This window comes from Labeo rohita, chromosome 8 (assembly GCF_022985175.1).
Source record: "Labeo rohita strain BAU-BD-2019 chromosome 8, IGBB_LRoh.1.0, whole genome shotgun sequence".
Lineage (NCBI taxonomy): Eukaryota > Metazoa > Chordata > Actinopteri > Cypriniformes > Cyprinidae > Labeo > Labeo rohita.
The window spans coordinates 4,020,523-4,044,383 of record NC_066876.1 but is presented as its reverse complement, the minus strand read 5'-3'; the positions used below and the strand labels follow the sequence as shown (position 1 = coordinate 4,044,383).

Below are 23,861 nucleotides of genomic sequence, written 5' to 3'. Positions count from 1 at the left end.
GTATTAGTATATATATTTACTTATTCTCTTTGGCATAAAATCCAAATTATTGTGATACATATTTTTAATGTCCAAAACCATTAAATTATTTTTTGTCCCTGAAAAAACAGTTCACCCTGTTACGGCAGTTTTAAAAGTCCTTTAAATTTCAGGCATACGTCTTAATCATGAGACTTACTGGAAGTGACAATTTTCTTGAGGAAAGTAACTTCAAGAACAAAGTAAGAGTTAGCCTTTTTTTCTCTCTCTCTCTCTCTTTAACTAATTTTTACAAGACTTATTTACTAGGGTAAAACCATGTCCACCCTGTTGTGCTAATTTATACAGGACATGAAAATATTAAAAACCACCCTTACAGTGTGATACAGGAGAATATAGAGTTTAGGCTCAAGGAGGGAAAAAAACTTTTATTCAGAGGTAAAAAAAAAAAAAAAAAAAAAAAAGGAAGGAAGGAAAGAAAGAAAAACAATCAAATATGTCATTCTGATAGCCTGTAATGCAAATCATTTATTTTTATACCAGTGTATCAGACTACTTGCATAAAATGCATGTAAATATTAGTTGTTACACCATATCTTTCAAAATCAAAGTTTTATGATAAAAGCTCTGTGGCGTTTATTGTGTGGGCAAACCTTATAATGGAGTGCAAGGTAAATCCATTATAAGGTAAATTCCAAGGTAAATTCCAGTAAATCTTTATCTTGAAATACTTACTGCAATATATAGTTTTGTCAGAATTCAATACAGCATTAGTCCCCATTTACTAATTTTACAAGAGTACCTAGGATATCTACTAAACCTTTCCTGTAGTTTTGGAATATTTATTTATTTGGTTTGCACATTTAATGGTTTCAAAGATTTGGTAAAAAAGAACATACAGATCATAATAATCAACACAGAGAAGAACTGTTTTTGGAACATAACTCAATACATTAAACGGTAGGACAAAAAGACTAAGACCTATTCAGGCTTGAGTCAGTTTTCAAGCAATGAACAAAGATTTAGTTAATTTAGTTCATGAAATTGGTAAAACTGAAACAATCAAATTAATAATCATTTGATACATGTTCCCTGTGTTTTGTGCTGCTCTACGGTACTTTTCTACCATAGCCCAGCTCATATAAAGCTGAGTATATTTGTTTTTCTAGAAACAGTACTATACAGACACATTTCACTGTTTTTAGCAGGTCTCCATTGGAATATGTAACATTGTCTAAATTTCAGAAATCCATTGAATTTGCTTTCAACAAAGAACGTGTTTGATAAAGCAAAGCCTTTTAATGAGCTGTAACATCTCTCAAGGTTTTCTCTCCCTCATGGCATCCTGTTCTAGAAGGAGGAAAAGAGAGGCCCAGGTGTGGCGATGATGTCACTGTATGGGGCGCTCTGGTGCAGGTTGAGGATTTGTTGTTTCCTCAGCACCAGCAAGCAGAAAAATACGGCTGCCACGAATGAACGACTGCTGCTCTCACATAAAGCGTGAAGACTGTACTCAGCATTGGGAGAAGAGTCTTGTCTCTGAAGAGAAACAGAAAGTTAACACAAGTTAAATCCTAAAACTTGCAAGTGTGAAAATATTTAAAGTGTGTTAAATGTGTAAATAAGCTAAATATATGCTGAAAACAGTTAAGTTCCATGAAATATATTTTTGAAAGTAAAATTGTGTTTAGTTTCAACCATCATATACCCAAATATATTTCTAAATGTATTTCAGAGGCAGGAAAATACATTTCCAATTTTAGAGTAGCCTACATTTAGGTATATTCATCATTTAGTAATGTGTCACAAAAATTAAACTAAAATAAAATATCCATCTTTTTCTCTGTATGGGATAAAATAACTTTTGGCCTTTCCATAAAACAGTTAGTTACATATCAAGTAATTTTATACTGACATTTAAACATTGTTATTTAATACACTTGAGATTTCACTGTTGAACCCAAACACCCACAAGTTATGTAAAATCGACTTGGACTGACTGGAACTAGCACTTTCAGACAGTTATGTTTGTGTATACTGTAAATACTGTCCAAACAACTATCATGTCTCCAGGACCATACAAGTTCTCGAAGTCAAAACTACATTATCCTACACAAATTACATTTCATATACAGAACCACTGATCTATATAATATCTAATATAAATGTGTCTACAATATATATCAGTGTATAGAACATATGCCATATATCACAGTGCTTTAACATGGTCTGCTATTGCCATTGTGAGCAGAGTGTCAAATGAATGAGACTAAGTTTATGCCCTTAAAACTACTGCTCTCACTACCATACATTTACTCTCAATTCTCCACATGCCAGGCCAGGTCAACATCAACACTGTCTGTGGATTTGGTGGCTGATTATTCTTACTTTGAGGGCCTGGAGGAGGTTGTGTGCCCGACTGGTCATTCTCTTATCCTCTGCATCCTGGGTGTTCACAACAGACTGCAGACAAAGGGAAGAGGTCAAATGTTATGCGGGTACATACACATCAGTCATTTACTTAGACAAAAATACAGGAAAAACAGTAATATTGTGAAATATTATGACAATTAAACATAAATGTTTTCTATTTGAATACATTTTAAACTAATTTATTGTGATGCCAAGCTGAATTTTCAGCGTCATTACTCCAGTCTTCAGTGTCACATGATCCTTCAGAAATCTGATGATTTGATGCTTAAGAAACATTTCTTTATTATCAATGTTGAAAACATTTGTGCTGCCTTATTTTTTTGTGGAAACCACAATACTTTTTAAAGTCTTCGGAGAAAAAAAATTTTAAGTGGTTATCTTATTTAAAAGGATAGCTCATCTAAAAATAAAAATTCTGTCATTAACTACCCAACATCATGTCGTTCCAAACACGTAAGACCTTTGTTCATCTTCGGAACACAAATTAAGCTACGAGTATATTTTTTGTGCGCAAAGAAAACAAAAATAATGACTTTAATCAATTTCTCTTCTTCAGCATCAGTCTTTAACACTCATTCATGAGAATACCACGATGCACCCATGTGTGTTCTTCTGACTGAAAACAAGGCACAGCGCATCCTGGTTCTACGTCAGAATGCTGGCTCTTGCGTCAACAGCACCACATGCATGCGTCGTGAATGTGCATCAAAGACATAGAAGAGAAGAAATTGTTGAATAAGTCATTATTTTTGTTTCCTTTGCACACAAAAAGTATTCTCGTAGCTACATAAAATTGTGGTAGAATCACTATTTGAATAATATCCTTGCTACCTTTCTGGTCCTTAAACATGGTAATTGTGTTGCTGTCTATGCAGGGTCAGAAAGCTCTCGGATTTCATCAAAGTTATCTTAATTTGTGTTCTGAAGATGAATGAAGGTCTTACAGGTTTGGAACGACACAAGGGTGAGTAATTAATGAAAGAATTTTCATTTTTGTGTGAACTGTCCCTTTAAATGCTTATTTATGTAATAATCAGTATTTATAGCCCGTTTCCACCGCAGGAAGTTTCCCCAGGAACTAGGGACTCGGTGTGTTTCCACCACAGGAACTAGGATCTAAATAAAGTTCAGGATAAAAATTTGACTCTCAGAAAGTCCCTGCTCGTGAGGTAGTACTTTTTCAAAGGTCCAGAACTTTCGAGGTTGGGACTTGGGCACTGAACATGCTAACTGGTTGAGTTTACGCAGCATTGTATTTCAACCACCACATATTCACATAATTTTTTAAAAATATTACTGTTATTGTGTTATGAAATGTAGTTTTAAAAGTACTTTGCCGAGAACGTAGTTGTTTAAATCTCAAATCAGCGGTTTATTTATAAAGACAGTGCCTATTTCAAAATGTGCTGTGCTGATTTCGGAGACGTGAGCTCCACATGATCAGCGGGTGCTTAGTGCTCATGTTTCCCAACGAGCGCAACCTCAACTCGGCTAGTCCTTCTGACATTTGCCGCTGACTCTGATGTCTCTGTAGTGGTTAAACATAAGATATCATTCGTTTTTGGTAAATCTAACAGGTAATTTTTGGTCTTTATTCTATTAATCTATTAATATGTTAAAATGAAAATGAAAAGAGACAATACTGTTTTATATAACATTTCATTTCATTGTAATGTATGTTACTACATTTTTGTGGGTAGTAATAAGGTTAAATGAAAACGAAATGTGGCAGTGTTTGATATCATATTTTGTCTTATTGTAAAGAAAATCCCAGTAGCCTAGGCGAGCTGACTGACGTTATCAAGTACGCTGCTATTTGCAGAATTACCAGACTTGCATCGTCCCGTCCGCAGGAGTTCAGAATCCTGAGTTGAACTTGTGAAGTCTGAACTATCGAGGACGCAAGTCCTAAATGTGTGTACTTGGGATTGAGAAACGCACACACACCAACGTCACCAGACTATTTGCCTAATCTTCCTGGTACTTTACATCACGATGGAACGCAGACAGCAACAGGTTTGGGGGAAAAAGTTTCTGCAGGGTTTCTGCAGATTTTATGAGGGTAAATTTAAGACCTTTTAAGACCTTTTTAAGACCAACTAAAGAAAATGTAAGAATAAAATAAAATAAATAAAAATTGAAGGGAAAACAATACAGCATTGTTCTCTATAGTTTGAGTTTTACTTTCACTTTCAAATTTGCAGTAATTCAGCGTCTAGCAATTGTTAGTTTTTATTTCATTTGATCTTTCCTTCTTTTCCTCACTTTCCTTCAGTAAAAGTGCCATGCACATTACTTTCACTTTCAAATTTGCAGCATTAACATAAACCTTTATTAACAAAATGAATAATAATACACCATGTTACGTGCCTAATATAAAATAATAATTTACACAGAGTTTAAATAGGTATACAAAACACTGTGTAACCAAATAAATACGAAACAGAGAACGTTTATTAGAAAAACGAATAAGAAAGCTTGGAAACACTGCATACACATTGATGAAATATAAAACAAAAAAATAAATTACACAGTTAAATAAAAATCAGCAAATACTGTGGAACCAAATAAATATGAAACTTCCACTATCACCACAAATGGCAGAAGTTAACAGGCTTTTCAAAGTCAAAAATAATTTTAAAACAGGCACTTTTGCATTTAGTTTTGAAACTCTTCCGCCATAGTTTTGTCTTTCTCACCTCTCTCTTCACGTGATAAATGAAATGTGATGAGACTGTCGTTCGGCACACTGCATTGAGCAGCTGCGTTTTAATAGTATTGTCTGTTCTCTAATTGAACTAAATGATTTTTATTACTATAAAAAAAATCAAAACAGCAAGTTCTTCTTTGTGTGACTGACAGATGAAGCAGCACATACCGCCATCTACCGCATAGTGTTTAATGAATTTTGAGCTTTTACTTCACTTTAAAATGAAACAAATGAGAAAACAATCCCTCACAAAAATTAATGCCATGATCATATGAATTTAAGACTTGCTGCTCTGATTTAAGACCTTTTCAAGGCCTTAATTCACGGAAAAGTGATTTAAGACTGTTTAAGACTTTTTTAAGACCCACAGAAACCCTTTTCTGGGACAAACTGTTCCAGGCAATTTCGGTGGAAAAGAATCTTATGTGTGATTCAGTGTTTAGCACTACCTGTGTTTGTGTCAATGGGGTTTCCCTCATCTCTCCAGATGGATTGGGAAGCATGGAGATCTCAGAGAGAGGCTCTGGATATGACACCTCCAATCCACTCTCCTCCTTTTACAGAGAAAGGGTGAGATGGTTGTAAAATGACTAGTTATAAAATTACAAACTTGGACCAGTGAATCACTAACAATGAGACCAGAAGCATGTATAAACACAGTAAAGAGGGCTAAAGTTAATATGCAGCTCTTACACTGGTGGTGTTCCAGGGAGGTGGAGGTTCTGAATGAGTGACAGAAGCTTCTACAGTAGTGTCTGCACCTGCTGGCTGATCTGGACCAACAGACTCTTGCAACACACTCCAGTCATCCAGAACCAGCTGAGCAGTGCTCTCCCAGACCTCTACAGGTTCACACAGAAACACACACATCATTTGACATAAGGCTTAAAATACTAAACTGCATTCAACTGGACTTTTTTTGTAGCATCACTTATTACATAACTGAAAATGCATCTTAAAGGAAAAGTCCACTTCCAGAACAACAATTCAAGATTTTTCTTCATATAATGGACTTCAATTGTGCCCCCAATTTTAAACTTCCAAAATGTAGTTTAAAGGGAAACAATCGGTCATTTTTTTTTTTTTTTTTTCGAAAAATAAAAATTTGTATACTTTTTCAGCACAAAAGCTGGTGTAGCACGACACTATGTACTACTGAATCACGTCGAAAGGTCACGCGGAACTACAGACCCAGTGTTTACAAAGTGAACGTGCAAAGACTAACAAAGCGCAAGTAAGTCAAACACTGTTTACAAACAAAAAGCTACAACGATGTCAGATGATTCTGAAATTGTAGGAGAAAATAAGATGGAGTTTTTCACCATACTCTACCTTTTTGAGCTGGAGTACACAGACGATGAACTTAGACGTGATTCGTAGTAGTGATGGGAAGTTCGGATCATTTTACCGACTCGGACCTTTGAGTCTTGTTCAGCAAAATGAACAAATCTTTTTTCGAGTCATTTCATTCATTTTAGCAAAATATAATTAAAATGTTACGTGTTACTTCCCTAACACATCTACTGCTTACACAAACGTTGATCACACTACAAACAAGACACAACTATAATGCTATAAGAGACAGAAAAGATGAATTCATTGTTTACCTGGGTGTTTAGTCTATGATTAGCTCACCTCACCTCTTATCTGACAAGTTTTTGGGTTTGAGTCATTCATTCATCACGTGACAGCCCCATAAGATGAACGAACAACTCGGAAAACCCAAAGACTCGAAACAGGTGAACTAATTCCTGTACAGAACCTAAGAGGATGTTGCGCATGTGCGACTGAATGAATCACTCCTCGAGACGACTCGTTCTTCCCGAGTCACCTTAAAGATCCGTTCAAAATGAAAGAATCATTCAAGAATGCGCATTCCAAAGCATGTGCTACATGAGCTTTTGTGCTTAAAAAGTATACAAATTTTTATTTTTCGAAAAAATAACAGATTGTTTTGCTAGATAAGACCCTTCTTACTTGACTGGGATCATTTAGAGCCTTTGAAGCTGCATTTAAACTACATTTTGGAAGTTCAAAATCGGGGCACCAATGAAGTCCATTATATGAAGAAAAATCCTGAAATGTTTTCCTCAAAAACCATAATTTCTTTAAAACTGAAGTCAGAAGGACATGAACATCTTGGATGACAAGGGGGTGAGTAAATTATTTGTAAACTGTTGTTCTGGAAGTGGACTTCTCCTTTAACACAAAGTGGAAACAGGGCCAGATTTTCATAAACTCTGCTTGTGTCTGATGCAGTGTGATTTGTTACCCTCTCTAGGTTGCTCTCTCATCTCCTCGGGGTCAGTCTGCTCTCTCGCTCCTCCCTCCAAGCCTAGTCTCCTAGATGATGTGCCAGAAGGAAACAGCTAGAGGAACAGAGGGAGTGGAATATTTCCCATGATGCACTGCTTAATGCTACACTGACAGTGTAATGACAGCTGTGCACTTCAGCTGAGTTCAGCTGCTGCTTCAGCAGCGGATGTGTGTTCTACCTGCTTTAAGTCAGGGTGTAAGAGTGGAAGGCAAAAACTGGAGAAGAGCTCCCTCACTCCTCCATTTTCCCTCCACTCCATGAGCTGCCGAGTGGGCGGGGCTATCTCCAACGGGGTTACAAGGTCAGAGCAGTCAGCCAGTTGATTCCTGATGTCACTGTTTGTTAGTTCCTTTGACCGGTCAATCACCAGCTTCCGCTTCCTTGTGCCTCTTTTCCTTGTTGAAGATGCTAAAAACATATTTAATCTTTGCATTAGTCACATCTTCCCAAGTTTGTAATGAGCGTCTATAAATCTGTTGTCACCAGAAGAGAAGCATTTCAAAAGAGAAGTTTCCCTGCTGTGGTTTGCCCAAATAAATCTCTGTGGTTTAACATTTGAAGTAAAAGAAAAAACAAAAAAAAAAAAAAAAAAAAAAACAAGCATAAATATTACTATTGTAACAGCTGTTGTCATATAAAATAACAACAATTATTATTATTATAGAAATTAAAATTACGAATATGAAAAACTTTACTTTCATAACAACAACACTAATTGCAGTTAGATATGTCTCCCCAAATTTTCTGCCCTTTTTAATTAAATGATGCACACAAACACTACCAGTCAAGATTTTTAACGCTTTTAAAAGTCTCTTCTGCTCACAAAGCCTGCATTTTTTGATCCAAAATACAGCAAAAGCAGTAATCCTGTGAACTACTTTTTACAATTTAAAATAAATCCTTTCTATTTGCATATATCTGTGATAAAAGTTAAATTTTCAGCATCATTACTCCAGTCTTCAATGTCACATGATCCTTCAGAAAAAAAAAAAAAAAACCCTGAAGAAAATTCTACTCAGCTGTTTTCGACATAATAATAATGTTCTTGAGCAGCAAATCAGAATATTGTAATGATTTCTGAAGGATCATGCGGCTGGAGTACTGACGCAAAAAGTTCAGCTTAGAAATCACAGGAATAAATTATACTTAAAAAAAAAACTTATTAAAAAAACTTTTAAAAACTTTTTTCAAATTATTTTAAATAGTAAAAATATGTATTTTTTTTTTATGTTTTTACTGTACTTTGGATCAAATAAATACAGGCTTGGTGAGCAAAAGAGACCTTAATTTTCAATTAAAACATTTTAAATGAAATTTTCTGCATTTTCAAAATGCTGCAAAATGTTAGTTTTAGGATGTGTTAGCAAATTTGTGACCACGTCTAGATGCAGAATGGAATACTAGAATATTGCCTACTTAGCAGTATGTACTATATAACACTACAATTAATTGGTGAAAATTAGTTTCAGACTCTTGCATGTTTAATTCAGTGAGTGGTGTCCAGTTGTCATCTCAAAATAGAAAAATAAGCAAATGTTGTACTTATGATACAGTATTGTACAAAAATGTCTTAATATTTGTCAGCGGAAATGCTCTGGTTGCATATTACAACTTTTAGCAAATAAAGTAGGCCATTATGGTTTTCCTAAACACAGAAAATCTACATAGTGTGCACTGTGTACACACTGTAGCACCTGATTCATTACCATGATTTACATGGATATTTTTATTCCTGGTTGTCAACAGCACCCTCAAGTGGCTTCATGAGAGAAGTTAAACCCCCAACATTCACCCAAAAAAGGCATTTCTGTCATTATTTATTTACCCGGATGTTGCTCCAAATCTGTACAAATTTCTTCTGCAGAACATAAAATAAGATATTTTGAAGAATGTTGATAAAAAAACAGTTTAGTTACCTTTGACTTCCATTATATGGACAAAAAAAACACAATTCTCAAAATATCTTCTTTTATGTTCCACAGAACAAAGTAAGACTCATACAGTCTGGAATGACATGATGGTGAGTAAATGATAACAGAATTTTCTTTTTTTTTTTGGTTAACTGACTGTTTAACAGTTTAATAGCGAGCAACGTACAACAACTTGAAGCAAAGGCCAAAACTACTGTTCATATAATTCACCAGAGCAGTTAAAACTCACGTGTGGCAGCAACCGGTGCAAGAGCAAAACCCTCCTCTGCATTTACCAAGAAAGTGGTCTCAGTCAAGGCCGGACTGCTCCGATCCTTTAAACAGGAAAGTTCTGGTTTCACAGACTCCGGCTCTTTAGGAGAATGACACAGTGGTAAATGTTGCAAGCAAAAGCCAATTCTTAATTACAAATAATACATCTGATAATATTAAGATTGCTAGTGAACACCTGTATGAGAGATCAGATAATAACCATTTATAATTTTATAATGTTACATGTCCAAAGTGCCAAAGAAGTTTATGGAAATATACATCTAAATGTATTTTTATTCTGTATTTTAAAATATATTATTTTATTTTTATTTTATAAACATAGTTTTATTAAAGCAACTGTAAGTTTTTAACCTTGAAAATTTAGTCTTTTTCATTTTGAAAATAAGTTTAAAAAACTGTGAGACTAGCGGAAGACTGTATGATGGCAGATTAAAGATGTCTAATTGTTTTTAGAAGACCTTAAAGCCATAAAGTGTTGTAGATGACAAAGCAAATCATTTTTTGCCTTTCCTTCTCATTGTTATTGTTTTATCTTTTTTTTTTAGTTGTGTGTGTAATATAATGTTACCACAAGTCCACTTCCAGACCAACAATTCACAAATAATGTACTCACCCCCTTGTCATCCAGGATGTTCATGTCTTTCTGTCTTCAGTCGTAAAGAAATTATGGTTTTTGAGGAAAACATTTCAGGATTTTTCTCCATATAATGGACTTCAATTGTGCCCCCGATTTTGAACTTCCAAAATGTAGTTTAAATGGTTCTAAATGATCCCAGCCGAGGAAGAAGGGTCTTATAGTAGTTTAGAGTCCTTTGAAGCTGCATTTAAACTACATTTTGGAAGTTCAAAATCGGGGACACAATTGAAGTCCATTATATGGAGAAAAATCCTGAAATGTTTTCCTCAAAAACCATAATTTCTTTACGACTGAAGACAGAAAGACATGAACATCCTGGATGACAAGGGGGTGAGTAAATTATTTGTGAACTGTTGTTCTGGAAGTGGACTTCTCCTTCAATGTTACCAAAAACAACTGTTAATGATATGAACAGATCATGAACAACAATTCACGTCTATTTGTTTTAAAGGCTAAAATATAATGTAATACACAAATACAGAAAAAGTGTACCATCATTACCTGCTGCAGTGACAGCAGTTGGAGGAGGTGTAGCTGGTAATTCATTAGGAGTGTCCTCATAGAAATCAGGCACCACAGCATCATCATTAGTATTTGCTATAATATCTTGACAGACCACAAATAAAGAAAAGAAAACATATATTAGACTCAGAGGCTAAAGTGTGAGGCTGATATAGTTTCAAAACAGGATATATAAACTGTACCAATGAGGTCGACAGCCATTTCCTCATCACCAAAACAGTCGCCATGAACACTGAAACTCTGATCAAACAATCCTTGATAAGACTGGATTTCCTCACCTTTGAATAAACAGAGAATATAAATGCAGACAAACATGCATAGTTCATGTAAAAAATACTTGGTTGTGTTGATCATTCAGAGGTGTTACCTATTCTCTCCAAGGTGAGAAAGTGGTTCTCAAAGCTCTCTTTGAGAGTAATATCTTCAGTGCGGCACTGATTCAAAGAAAAGTGATCGGCCACACCAATGGTGCTGGGTGAGACATAACATGTCATAAAAACAGGTACATCAGCAAAAAAATCAATATGAAGAGCTGTGATCAAATGCTGTTGATAAACGTGATACTTGAGATCAGGCAGTTGGGAATCAAAGTCAGTGAAGTCCTCTGGCAGAGTGATAGTTTTTAACGTGGCCTCCATCGCATCCTCAGGCAGATCTGTCTGTCCTGTGAACAAACATTACATATTGTCGCATGCTCATTCAGTGTTCACTCATTCTGTTGTCACTGGCATACAGTAGCTGCGTTCACCTGGCCGGAAAGCCACTTTAATTTTGATCAGTGCATCATTGCAGTCTGCAAGAAGGTATTTGGTTTTCCTAGAGTATATCCGGACAACTCCTAAAAGAAGGTGACCTGAAGTTCGCAGACCGATTTTAATCTGGTAATGAATCATGGAGATAAATCACACACACAGGGAAAGAAAATGGTTATTTAAACAAAAGTTAGTGAGCACTAACAACATTAATTAACTGGTTTAGTGTCAATATATGGATCAACCACGTTACCTGGGGGGATAAGATCTCCTGGATGGTGGTTTCTAGGTCACATTCAAACACGTGTGCTTTGGTTATTTTCTTCTCCCAGTGGGCTGCAAGCCATATCTTGGCTAATGTGCTTCGTTTAGAGGTGAAGATTTGGGCATAAAACATTGTGATGTGTGGCGTATCTGAGAAAATACACACCGTCATTGGAGACTAATGTAACTACATGAATTCATTAGCATTTATTAACACCAACGTACATTAAAATATAGAAATTCATTCACACGGTGACATAAGAATTGTTTTTTTTTTTTTTTTTTTTAATTTTGTTTTTTGTTCATTTAACTTTTTTTGTTGTTCCGGCGGTCTCTCCAAAGTCCTTACGTAGCGTTTGTTTGTTTATTAGGTTGTGTCTCAAAACTAGCTAACGACCCAGACCGCCTCAACAGGCATCATTTAAATGTTTGAATGATGCTCCAAAATGCTGTCTAGATGGACACCAAACGTGTTGTTCGTTCTGAACGAGCATATGACGCCTAAGAACGCTGTCTAGGTAGGGAGCTCACTACTTTTTGCGACGCCATCATGTGTAAGCTAGCCAATTAAACACGCCTTTCGTGTTCGGCAGTTTCATAATTTCAGTATACTTGAAATTTGTCGAAAGTTGAAGCTTTATTTGTTTCTAAATAAATTATAAAAGTCTAGACATCCTTTATTTTTATAATGCAGGGCTAACGTTACCTGTTGCCGCTCAGCGTTCATCAATACTGTATGAATTTCCCGCCCACTTCACGTGCACTTTAGTTACTTATGTGGAATGCTGCCCATAATATATACATATATATATATATATATATATATATATATATATATATATATATATACATATATATATATATACATATATATATATGTATATATATATATATATATATATATATATATATATATTATGTATACATATATATATATATATACATACATATATATGTGTGTGTGTGTGTGTGTGTGTGTGTAAAATTACGTGTTAGTATAGACTTTATCAATTTATTTTCGCAGCAAGTTAATGAAATCAGTCCATAAATAAATAAATAAATAAATAATAGACCCCTTTCGGAGTCTAGAGAAAATAATGCTGTTAAACATTTTTCACAGGCTACACAAAATTAAGTGAGAATTTTTAATGTTACTTTTCTTCACAGCAGAACTTAACTTCTCAAATCAGTGTACAGGAGAATCAGGATATTTCTTATTTCACACCTTCACCCTTGAAGAACCAGACTCTACTGTCTTGTTAGAAAATAATTCAGTGTATAATTATGCAATTAACTCAATTGTTCTGCAAAAATTAAAAGTCTGTTTCTTTGTCTGTGTTTTGAGAGCATGGATCAGTTTGGAGAAATATAAAATCATTTTTTTACCTTTAAACTGCAGTGAGATCATATTATTGTTTTGTTTTGTTTTTTAGATGAATGCACTTTTTTTTTTTTTAAATAAATGCAAGTGGTGTTGCTATATTACTATAATTACTTGTTACTAATTGTATAAAACTGTATAATAATTATACACAGCTATATGCAAATGTTTGGGAACCCCTTGCAGAATCTGTGAAAATGTGAATAATTTTAACAAAATAAGAGAGATGATACAAAATGCCTGTTATTTTTTTTATCTAGTACTATCCTGATAAAATAACCCCCTTCAAATGTTTGGGAAAACATTTTTAAATGGTTGAGTCCCTCAGTTGTCCTCAGTGTGAAAAGATTGATCTCAAAACCATACAGTCACTGCTGGAAAGGGTTCAAATATGCAAAAGAATCTGTAGGACCTGGATGATTTTTCTGAAGAACAGTGATTAGTTTAACTGTTCAGAACTAACACTGGACTCATGAACAACTATCACAAAACAAACAAACAAACAAACAAACAAAAAAAACAGTTGTAGATCATCCAGGTAACCTCACACAGTATTAAAGGGGTCATCAGATGCTAAGTTCACTTTTACATGTTGTTTGAACATTAATGTGTGTTGGCAGTGTATGGACAAATCTACCCTATAATGATAAAAATCCATGCAGTGGTTTTTAATTAATCTGTAAAAATAAAATCCCCTTTTTCAAATCAAGCCATTCTCAGATGCCTGTCGGTGTGGCGTCAAACCCACAGAGGCCGCTCCACAATAGTTGACTGACATGAGCTCTTACCTCAGATCAGCTGTAACAGTCCAACCTCCATGTTTTGATGCCGGAGCAGGGATGTAAGTTAGACAAGAATATCTCATATTGAGCGACTGAGGTGTTGTGTTGCTGGATGTAATAATGAACATAGTGGTCGTCATTTACTCCCGACATCTGAGCCGCTGAAGATGCAGTGGATTACATTTGTTTGTGAAGGGAATGCGCCTCCCGATCTGCATATATCTATGTTCCAGTGGCGATTTCTTTAAGACTGCAAGGGAAGCTCAGCTTCCCCTATAATGTCACAAAATTAATGGTCAAATTATGTACTATTGTATTAACATTTTATTGACTAAAAATGCGTTAGAAAACGTTCATCTCAAAGACGAGTTCGTTCAGAATCAGTTAGATATAGCAGGTCGGCTGACTTGATTTTCTTCTCATACATTCCCGTAGCGTCACAGTGCATTTCCCCGTTGAAACCCAGCGTCCATTGACTTCAATGCGGCTGCTTTGAACGTTTTTTTTCAGTGCTTTGAAACTAGACGGTCATTGGATAAACGCTGCGATTATGTCCCGCCCACGGACGCTCAGCGTCTCTGGGGGTGAATGAGGAGCAAATGAGGAGTGGGCTGGCCTGGACTCCGAGCTTCTGCGTGATGATTGGAGGGTCTGTCGAAAGATTGCATCTCCTTTTGACTGACAGCGATTTTGTACTATAAGGAATCGCTGAAGCTATTCGCGCTCAGTCCCATCGCGGATTTCTCAAGTTCAGTCGAAATAAAAACTGCTGCAACCTATTTCTTTATATTTGCTTGGCGAAATTGCTTGATTTTAATCATACATTTCACACAATTATACACCACATTCCTTGTTTCACTTTTACAGAGTTTAATATTTTTTTTTAGATCGTTCATTCATTCATTGATTACTTGGTGTTCCTTAAAGACATGGAGTTGGACAGTGCAATGCCTCAGCTTTACAAACTGTTCTCATTAGTGGCAACAATTGGAGCTACATCTGCAGGTGTAGAAGTTTAAAGCGGCTCAAGTCCTACACCCGAAACACAATGGGCCAAGGCCGTTTAAGCAGCCTAGCTCTGCTGGCCATTGAGAGGACACTGGTCAAGTCACTGGAAAAGACGCCTAGTTGGTACGACAGGGTCACAGACCGTTTTCTTGAAAAGGAATGTAGGGCAGAATTTACTTTTAAATAAATAGACAATTTTATGATGTAGGCCAAAAATGAGCTTCCCCTATTTGACAGACCAGTAGCCGCCACTGCTATGTTCGTGCAAATCATTCATGATCCAGCTTCACTTACAGCAGAAGTGAGTATAAGGGTTTTTTTATGAATCTTTGTGATCGCCTTTCCTAATAATGTGCTAGTTAGCAAGTTTAGTGGCTAAATGCAGCTAAAGTAAACAGGCTCGTCACTCCACAGAGAGAAGAGAGGGGCGGGGCGAGCAGAGCTCATTTGCATTTAAAGCAGCCGCGACCAGAATGGGATGATTTTTGCAGAGCTGATTTTGGCAAGGTAAAAAGGGTGTTGTTTGACACAACCATTGAGAATTTTTAACCAAAGTATATTATAGAATTTTCATTAAGACCCTAAAGAATCATATCAACTTGTGGAAAATGGGCATACGATGACCCCTTTAAGAACCAAGGGTTACCAAACTTTTCAAGGGGGTTATTTTAATAATTTCAGCTATTTTTGGTCTTGTGGGCTATATGTAAACATCTTTTATGTAAAATATCTTACTCAGGACAGTACTAAATAAAACAAGCATTTTGTATGATCCCTCTTATTTTGTTAAAATTATTCACATTTTCACAGTTTCTGCAAGGGGTTTCCAAATTTTTGCATAAAACTATAATATACAGTATATATCAGTTTGAATAGACAGTGAGTATAACATCCAACATACAAGATCCATACTTCACAAATCTATATGGATTACACATTGACACTAATTATTGAATTTAAAAATGTTCTTTATTGTAAGTTACAAGTACAAATCTCAGAAATCACATAGTATCTTAATGCAGGTTGAACCCCAGAATAGATCTCCATTCTTTGTCTACTTGTTTTCTGTGCTTGTGTTTCTTTAAGACAGTGGTAACATAATAGTGAAGGATCTAATGCTAATGTCAGAGTCTAGGTCCTACTAATGGTTTGAGTGTAGTTCTGAATAGATGTTTGAAAGTATGCAGGAGTGTTTTTTTGTGGTTGGAAGATCATGATGTAAGATTTTGGAATAAAGTAACTGAAGAGAATTCCATTTATACTGGATATCTGGGCCATTGCATTCAAAATGACAATGTATTTGCTTTTGATAGTGAGGTATGCTGTGAAATATGCAATCCAGGTCAGATAATACAAAATGAGACTAAAAGTTATTGATTTGGCCTCATTGTAATTTTTCGGCAGATCTCTTCCCATGTAAGAAAACAGGAGACACAGGAAACCAAGAAACCAACTTATAAACACAACTATGGTAAACGTTATAGTATTCCCCATTTCACAGATGAGCATAGTTTGGTCTTTAAAAGTCCATGAGTCTGCAGTGGCTTTTACAGGACTGACAGTCATCCATATCACACAAGAAATAAAATGAATGAAAGTCATAAATGCAATGAAGAGCCACTGGCCATTGTGTTTAACCCAAAGGCTGTGCACTTTAGGGAACTGAGCAGCCATTTTAAAAACACAAATAATTTGAAAGGAACGGACAGTCAAACAGGAAATACAGACAGTGAAGAAAAATACAAATATGGCATTTCTCAGGAGGCAAAATACAAATGTGGGTTTTTCAAAGAAAAAGAACGCACTTATGCTAGACAAAATCAAACTGGTCAACATGAGGAAACACATGCTGCCACCAGCAGACTTTACCACCGGTGTGTCATAGTTGTAAGCAAAAAGGCAAAATATGGCAATAAGGAGAATAATTAGGCATACGATAGAAACCATGACAATGATAGAGAGGGTTTCTGTGAACTCAGGATAGACAACAGAGCGTGTCTTACATGTCGTACTGCCCTCATCAGACCATTCACTCTCTGCACATGGAAAACAGGTATATGGGTCCCCTGAAAAAAAGTAAAAAATAGTAAAATAATATCAATGTTTAGTTGTATTTTGCAATAATTGTAACTTGATGTGGGAAATATTTTCTCTTCAAATATCAGTAAATTATTGTACAGTAGAATGAACTAAGGAAGCTTAAAGACATAGTCCACATCAAAAATGAAATCTGCCATTATACACCTTCATGTCATTCCAGGCCTGTATGACTTTCTTACTTTCTTTCCTCTGAGGAACATTAAAAAGATATGTTGAAGAAAGTTTCCACTGACTTTGAATGGATAAAAATACAATAGAAAATTCAATAGGAACCGAAATTATTATTTGGAACTAACGTTCTTCAAAATATCTTCTTTTGTGTTCTGCAGATAGAAAAAGAAATGCATACAGGTCCAGAATCACATGATGGGAAGTACATGATGACAGAATTTCCATTTTTGGGTGGACTACCTCTTTAAATTCCAAGTTGTCATTGTCTGCTGCCTAAGGTACTTACGAGAATAATCCACATAGCTGTTAGACGGGCACTTTTTACATATAAAACAGCAACTATGAAAACCTTCAGGTTGCCTGGAATATCCCGCCTCGCACTCAACAGAGCAGTTCGAGAAAGGAACCTTTAAGGAATGGGAAGACGTGTTATTAAAGTTAGGTTACCAATTATTTCAACCGATTTTACACATTTCCCTTAACTAAAATCAGTGAACACAATAAAAATTACATTATTGCCTTAAATGCAAAAAAATTTCTTAGCTCTTGCTTTCGAACTGTTAAAGTTGAGGCAGGTAATTTTTTCCAGAAACATTTTTGTCATACTGGTTGAAAGTCTCTTCCTGTTCGCAGTCATTAATTAAAGTGGTCTTACAAGCAAAATTCATAGACTTATACTTATACAGACAGACAATTGTGTAAAACAAGATTTTATGACCTGTGTTTGTGACTGGGGGAGACATACTGCCTGAAAGGGTTATTTGCAAAGGTTGTTTGAAGACATACTTTATTTTTGTAGTTCCACTATGTGATATTAGTATGGTGCAAGTTGGAAAGATAATATTTACGAGTTGATCACACATGGACACTACAACAAAGTTGTGATGATTTTGTTTTCACCCACAGAGGGAGGAGAAATAGTGTAGTGATGGGTGCTCACCGATGACATTATGGTTTTTGGATCACGTGCCACTTAAGGTGCAGTTATAATTCCATCATATAAGAAAGATATCTAACTTGAAGAACTTCATACTGTATTATCAACACAAGTAAGACACAAGTTGTCGGCAGATATATCACCCTAGAGCCCAAGACTGGTTGCCCACTGAAGCTTAGCAGGGTTGGGCCTGGTCAGTACCAGAATGGGAAACCTCTTGGGAAAACTAGGCTGCTGCTGGAGGAGGTGTTAGTGAGGCCAGCAGGGGGTGCTCACCCTGCGGTCTGGGTGGGTCCTAATGCCCCAGTATAGTGATGGAGACAAGAAATGACAAGGACCTGGACAAGAAATTGTGCAGCATGTTCTGTTAGGAAAGGTCTGATCTTTCTGATGTTGTGCAACAAAAACCTGCATGACAGAGCTGCTTTGCAGTATGGTCCTTGAAGGTCAACTGGTCATCAAAGATTACTCCAAGATTTCTGACTGAACTTGATGGGGTTATTGTTGATGAACCTAGCTGGATGGTGAAACCAAGCTGTAGAGTCACAGAGTGGCAGAAAAGACGAGAAGCTCAGTCTTTACCAGGTTGAGCTGCAAGTTATGATTTTTCATCCATGCCGAGATGACCGCCAGAAAGCCTGAGATCCTTGCAGTTACCGTTGGGTCATCTGGTAGAAATGAAAGATAGAACTGTACGTCATCAGCACAGCAATGGTAGGAAAAACCTCCTTCAATTAAACACACTGGAGCTCCAGCCATATGTTATTTCCACAGAATGCTAGGGCTCCTTCTTTATGGTTGCTATATGATTGTAAGGGCTTTCAGATGGCTGATCCGTGGCCCAGTGCTACTGGGACAGGGTCTGATCAACTCTGGCTGGGTCACCTAGGTGAGGGTGTATGATGTTAAAAGACCTGAAACACCCAATGACCACAGAAACATTACTGATCATGTGTCTCAGTGCATCCTATGATGTATCTTTTAAGCATTTATACTGGCTCAGCCAATGACAGCCAGGAATAGACTGGTTGACAACTGAGAATAGATTGGTGACGACTGGAGGTCAGCTGACAAACAGCAATTGAAGCAGGAAAGAGTAGTAGCCCAACTTGCATATTCCAAGAAAAGGGACCTCATAAAGCTACAGATTCACCCACAGAGTCATAAACCTTGGAAATTCTGAGAGGGTGGAGGATGCATGCCGCACTAGCACAGTCCCAACAGTGATGACCTTGGCAAACAGATTAGCAATAACTGCAATTGCAAGGAACATTTGCAGCAAGGCCTGCAGGAATCAGTGCAGCCTTAAAATCTATTAGACCAAGATGAAATGTATATTCTAGTGAGACACAGGATGACACTTGCCTGAAGACACCCCAGAGTGCCCAGAACCTCCAAGCATAAAACTATTCTGCTTCAGGCAGAGCATTTCAGCAGCATCAGATCGAGTGGTCTGCAGCAAGCCAGCATAGAGTATGATGCCAATTTGAAGAGCATACTGCAAGAAACATTACCACCACAGGAAACCACAGGGACCACCATCACTGTCAGTTTTGTGCAAGACCAGCAGATCAAAGAACACCATGAACCAAAAGGCAGATGAAATCTACCAGCTGCAACAAGAGCTTCAAGCTTTGGCAAGACAGTTCAAAGTAGAAACTGAAGATCAGAAACTATCACTCATTGAGCTCTAGGAAGCTTTCGGAAGAAACTCATTACGATGCAAAACAGACTGATACAAAAGGTGGCAGAGAGAGACAGTAAGGAAGTGAGACATCTGACTTGTTCCAAGGAGGAAGTAGCCCATTAGGATGAGTTTCAAGTCTGCCAAGTCCAGGTCCATGGTGAGGAAAAGGGGAAAGTGATGGACAAGTTTTGATTCCAGGTGGGTGGGATTGTAATCCCATCCATCACCAAGAAGTCTGTTAGGAGCCTTGCCAAGGTCTTTGAGTGAAGCCTCAGGGATGCAACGGCCAATTATCCACCATCAGGGAACTTGAATCTTGGCACACCACAGTCGAGAAGTCTGGCTTACTAGTCCGATTAAAGGCCTTGATATACCAACATGGCATTTTACTTCAAGTTCTCTGGCTTCTGCTGATGTATTAGGTCAACAGTGGAGACCATGGAAAAGAAGGTCAGTAGCTATCTCCGCAGGTGATTGGGATTGCCACGCAGCGTAGTACTCTATGAAAAGAGAAATGCACTCCAGCTCCCATTCAGCATCCTCAATAAGGAGTTCAAGGTTTCTCACACCAGAGAGGCACTACTCTATTTGGGAGTCAAGCCTGGCATTGACAGGCATCATGGTGCAGATAGGCAGAAAGTGGAAAGCAAAAGAAGACCTGGAGATTGCTGAGTCCCAACTGAAACAAAGGGACGCACACTTTGGTGTGCATGGTAATTATAAGCTAGGCAGGGTTAGGAGCCAAGCACAACCCCGTTATGACCCTGCAAGTTCTTGAACCAAGCAATCTATAATGTCCTTCCTGAGGGAGGGCCGCTATCGCTGGCTGTACGATCAGGATCTAAAGTCAATTACAGAATCTATCCCCAAAGCCATGGTCAACAACAAGCAAGGCTGCCACCTGAGGAACCTTGAATTAGTCATCTACAAACTACGCACAATTCGACAGGATTTTCAGAAAGATTAAAACTGAAAGACAATGCTGTGCAGACTACATTGGCCCCGACAGTAATTTCAAGTGTGACCTTTGTTATTAAAGGAGAAGTCCACTTCCAGAATCATGTTCTCCCTATATCACTGTTTTACCTTTTTTGTTAAGGGTGTTTGATCTTCTTTGCATGTTCACTTTGCAAAGACTGGGTCTGTACTTCTGCAGTGATGTAGGATGATTTTAAAATGATTCTTGAAGTTGAGGGAGAAAATACGATCAGAGTTTTTCAACATATCCTAACTGTCTTGAACCAGAATACACATAGTTTAGGCAGAGCAAGACAAGATGAGCGTTTGAGATTAAAAACTATTTAAATATTTTTATATTTTATATATTTTTTTTATAAAAATAGCCGATCGTTTTGCTAGATAAGACCCTTCTTCCTCAGCTGGGATCATTTACAACCACATTTGGGATTGTTTAAAGCTGCATTTAAACTGCATTTTGGAAGTTCAAATTCGGGGCACCATAGCGGTCCATTATATGGAGAAAACTCTAAAAATATTTTCTTCCAAAAACATAATTTCTTTACGACTGACGAAAGGAAAACATGAACATCTTGGATGACAAGGGGGTGAGTACATTATCTGTAAATTTTTGTTCTGGAAGTGGACTTCTCCTTTAAGTGGTCACTATTGCTTTGTCTGTTATAACAGATCATTTGTACTAAGTATGCATTTTTTAAACCTAAATTATAGCAGTGTTCATCTGTGAAGGATGTAGGCTGTCAAACATACACAACTGTTAGCCAATCATGCAGTGGGTGTTTACTTCAAAGTCTATAATCGTCATAAAAGGGGGTCAAATCAGGGGTCAAAAACATTATTACTTAAAATCATGATAACATTATAAGGGCACCTCAGAGAACAGTACCAAATAATATAAGGCAGTTCATGACTGCTTTAATCTCCTCAACAGCAAACCTCATTTCTCAATCATCATGACAATAAATTGTTTTGCTAGAAGTCTGTTAGTTAACTTTCATTTGGCAAAACATAGAATTAATGGAGAAAACTGTAGTCTACAAAGCTAAATGTTTAGATAAAGGCTCAAAAAACTTACTGAACCCTTGTTATTCCAGGGAAGAAGAGAATTGTCAATGGTAAAAGTAATTTCTGGATGTTTCTCATATGTGCCCACCATCTCAAACTGTGGAGGATTCAAATCAGTGCGCCAGAGCACAACTGCATAACTGATAGATGGATCATAATTATTATCGAATTTCACCTGACGGCCATTGAGTATAAAATCCAAATTTTTTATTTCTCCCAGAAGCTGTTGTGAGGCGTGTAAAGAAATAAAAAAGACAAATGTATAAATACACAACTATATTATTAATATTATATTATATGAATGTTAAATTACTATAACATCAATAAAGTTAATATTACTTTTGTTTTACTCTTTATTAAATTATTGCATAATTATGCAATATAAGTGATAATACAATATAATGTGTAATAATACTGATTCAACTTGTCATGGTTTCACATGAGTTCACTTACCATGTATGGCTTGGCCACTGTATTTTTGTAGCATTCATTCATGTTGCACTGCAGAACCTTATGTAACGCATGAGCTATAGTATATATGGCAGCATAGATGGAAAAGGAGAGTGTGGGATTCTCATTTATAATGTCCTCTGCAGTCAACAATGAGCAGTAATCACAAAATTGATTACATGTCTTACTGTCCTTTTGGATGTCATTCTCAGCACTATCATTATAGCCAGCATCAGTTGTTTCTCTGGTTTTATAGACAAATTCGTTAAATCCAGGTAGTGACAACAGTCCCTCTGCAATGCCAATGATTGTGCCAATTTTCCAAATTCCTGGCTCTCTTGGAATCTGTTGATTCATAGACCATGCATTACTTGCAATCCATACTTTGTCTTGGATGTTGCTCACTATGGCTGCTTTGATAATTTTGCTTGCATATTGTGGCAAAGCAAAAACTACAATAACGTTGATGTTGAGCTTATCAATCTTTTTAAGTGCTAGACTGTAGTTTGCGTTTAGACTCAGACCCTCTTGATAGGCCAAACAAATGCCAGTGTTTTTTATATACTTGTTAAACAGCTTTAATCCATCTGAACTGTAATCGTCTCGGCTACCAATAAAGGCAACCCAGTTCCATCCAAACCATCGTATGATGTGAATAATCATCTCTATCAGGTCTTTGTTGCTAGGCATTGTTCGTACAAAGGAAGGATACTGAAGTTTATTGCTTAACGCATAGGTAGAAGCTCCATAATTCACCTTAGAAAGAGAAGGAAACACACACATATATATGTAGTAACTTGGTAGTCCTGAACAAAAGGTAGGAAGCAAGCTCATAAGCAATTTATTATATACGCTGTATAAAGACTTAATTTACCATTGGTATAAGGTCCATTGTGAACAGTGGTGCAATAGTCACAGTTCTTGTGCTTCCATATGGTCCTACTAAAGCAGTCACTTTAGGCTGATAGTTGTTGAGTTTTTCTTTAGGCTTTATTGAGCCATTGTTTGAGATGAAACTTAAGGCTGAATTGAAATTCTTGATATTAGAACAATAGTCAAAAATTTCATAGCCCAGAGAAACATTAGGCAGAAGAGTGGTGGAGTTATTAATCTCCTCAACAGCAAACCTCATTACCTGCAGCATCTGATAACCAGATTTTGAGGAAATGTGCCTTGAAAACATCAGTGAGGAAGTTAATAGCATGTTATTAAATATTCAGTTTAGCAATGAGAAAATGCTGCTTTGATTTAAATGACTGTACACTCATAATCCTAGACTGGTAAAAGGTCCTCGCTTACCTGAAACATTCGGTGGTCTCTGCGGAAAACAGGGTTGTTTCATGTTCAATTTCATGTAAAGGGAAAAGGCCACCCAATAAGTAATCTCCCTCCAAGCTGAATTCTGATGTTGAAGAAATTTTGAAAAAGAAAGAATTAGTAAAACCCACAAGCAAAATGTAAATGCTACTGAGAAGCATGGTTCA

At 36.6% G+C, this 23,861-nt stretch overlaps 2 protein-coding genes across 4 annotated transcripts; both read right to left on the bottom strand.

Annotated features, from left to right (window-relative positions):
• Positions 1 to 797: 797 nt before the first annotated feature.
• rad21l1 (RAD21 cohesin complex component like 1) lies at positions 798 to 12,571 on the bottom strand. 3 transcript variants are annotated; one of them, XM_051116545.1, is made up of 14 exons: positions 12,525 to 12,571; positions 11,808 to 11,968; positions 11,551 to 11,680; positions 11,367 to 11,466; positions 11,170 to 11,273; positions 10,985 to 11,080; positions 10,782 to 10,886; positions 9,600 to 9,722; positions 7,618 to 7,847; positions 7,395 to 7,491; positions 5,816 to 5,964; positions 5,572 to 5,676; positions 2,368 to 2,442; positions 798 to 1,518 (listed from the first exon to the last, which is right to left on the bottom strand). In XM_051116545.1, the coding sequence occupies exons 2-14, from the start codon at positions 11,949 to 11,951 to the stop codon at positions 1,330 to 1,332; spliced, it is 1,647 nt and encodes a 548-aa protein (XP_050972502.1). In that variant the 5' UTR covers positions 11,952 to 11,968; positions 12,525 to 12,571; the 3' UTR covers positions 798 to 1,329. The 3 variants fall into 3 exon arrangements, with proteins under 3 accessions (XP_050972502.1, XP_050972500.1, XP_050972501.1); XM_051116543.1 differs by lacking the exon at positions 12,525 to 12,571 and adding an exon at positions 12,130 to 12,331; XM_051116544.1 differs by lacking the exon at positions 12,525 to 12,571 and adding an exon at positions 12,044 to 12,136.
• A 3,549-nt stretch (positions 12,572 to 16,120) lies between these two features.
• Positions 16,121 to 23,855, bottom strand: LOC127169293 (taste receptor type 1 member 1-like). Its single transcript, XM_051116541.1, has 6 exons — positions 23,677 to 23,855; positions 23,252 to 23,549; positions 22,381 to 23,133; positions 21,938 to 22,150; positions 17,547 to 17,667; positions 16,121 to 17,055 (listed from the first exon to the last, which is right to left on the bottom strand). Exons 1-6 carry the CDS (start codon positions 23,853 to 23,855, stop codon positions 16,121 to 16,123), a joined length of 2,499 nt encoding a protein of 832 aa, XP_050972498.1.
• Positions 23,856 to 23,861: the final 6 nt, after the last annotated feature.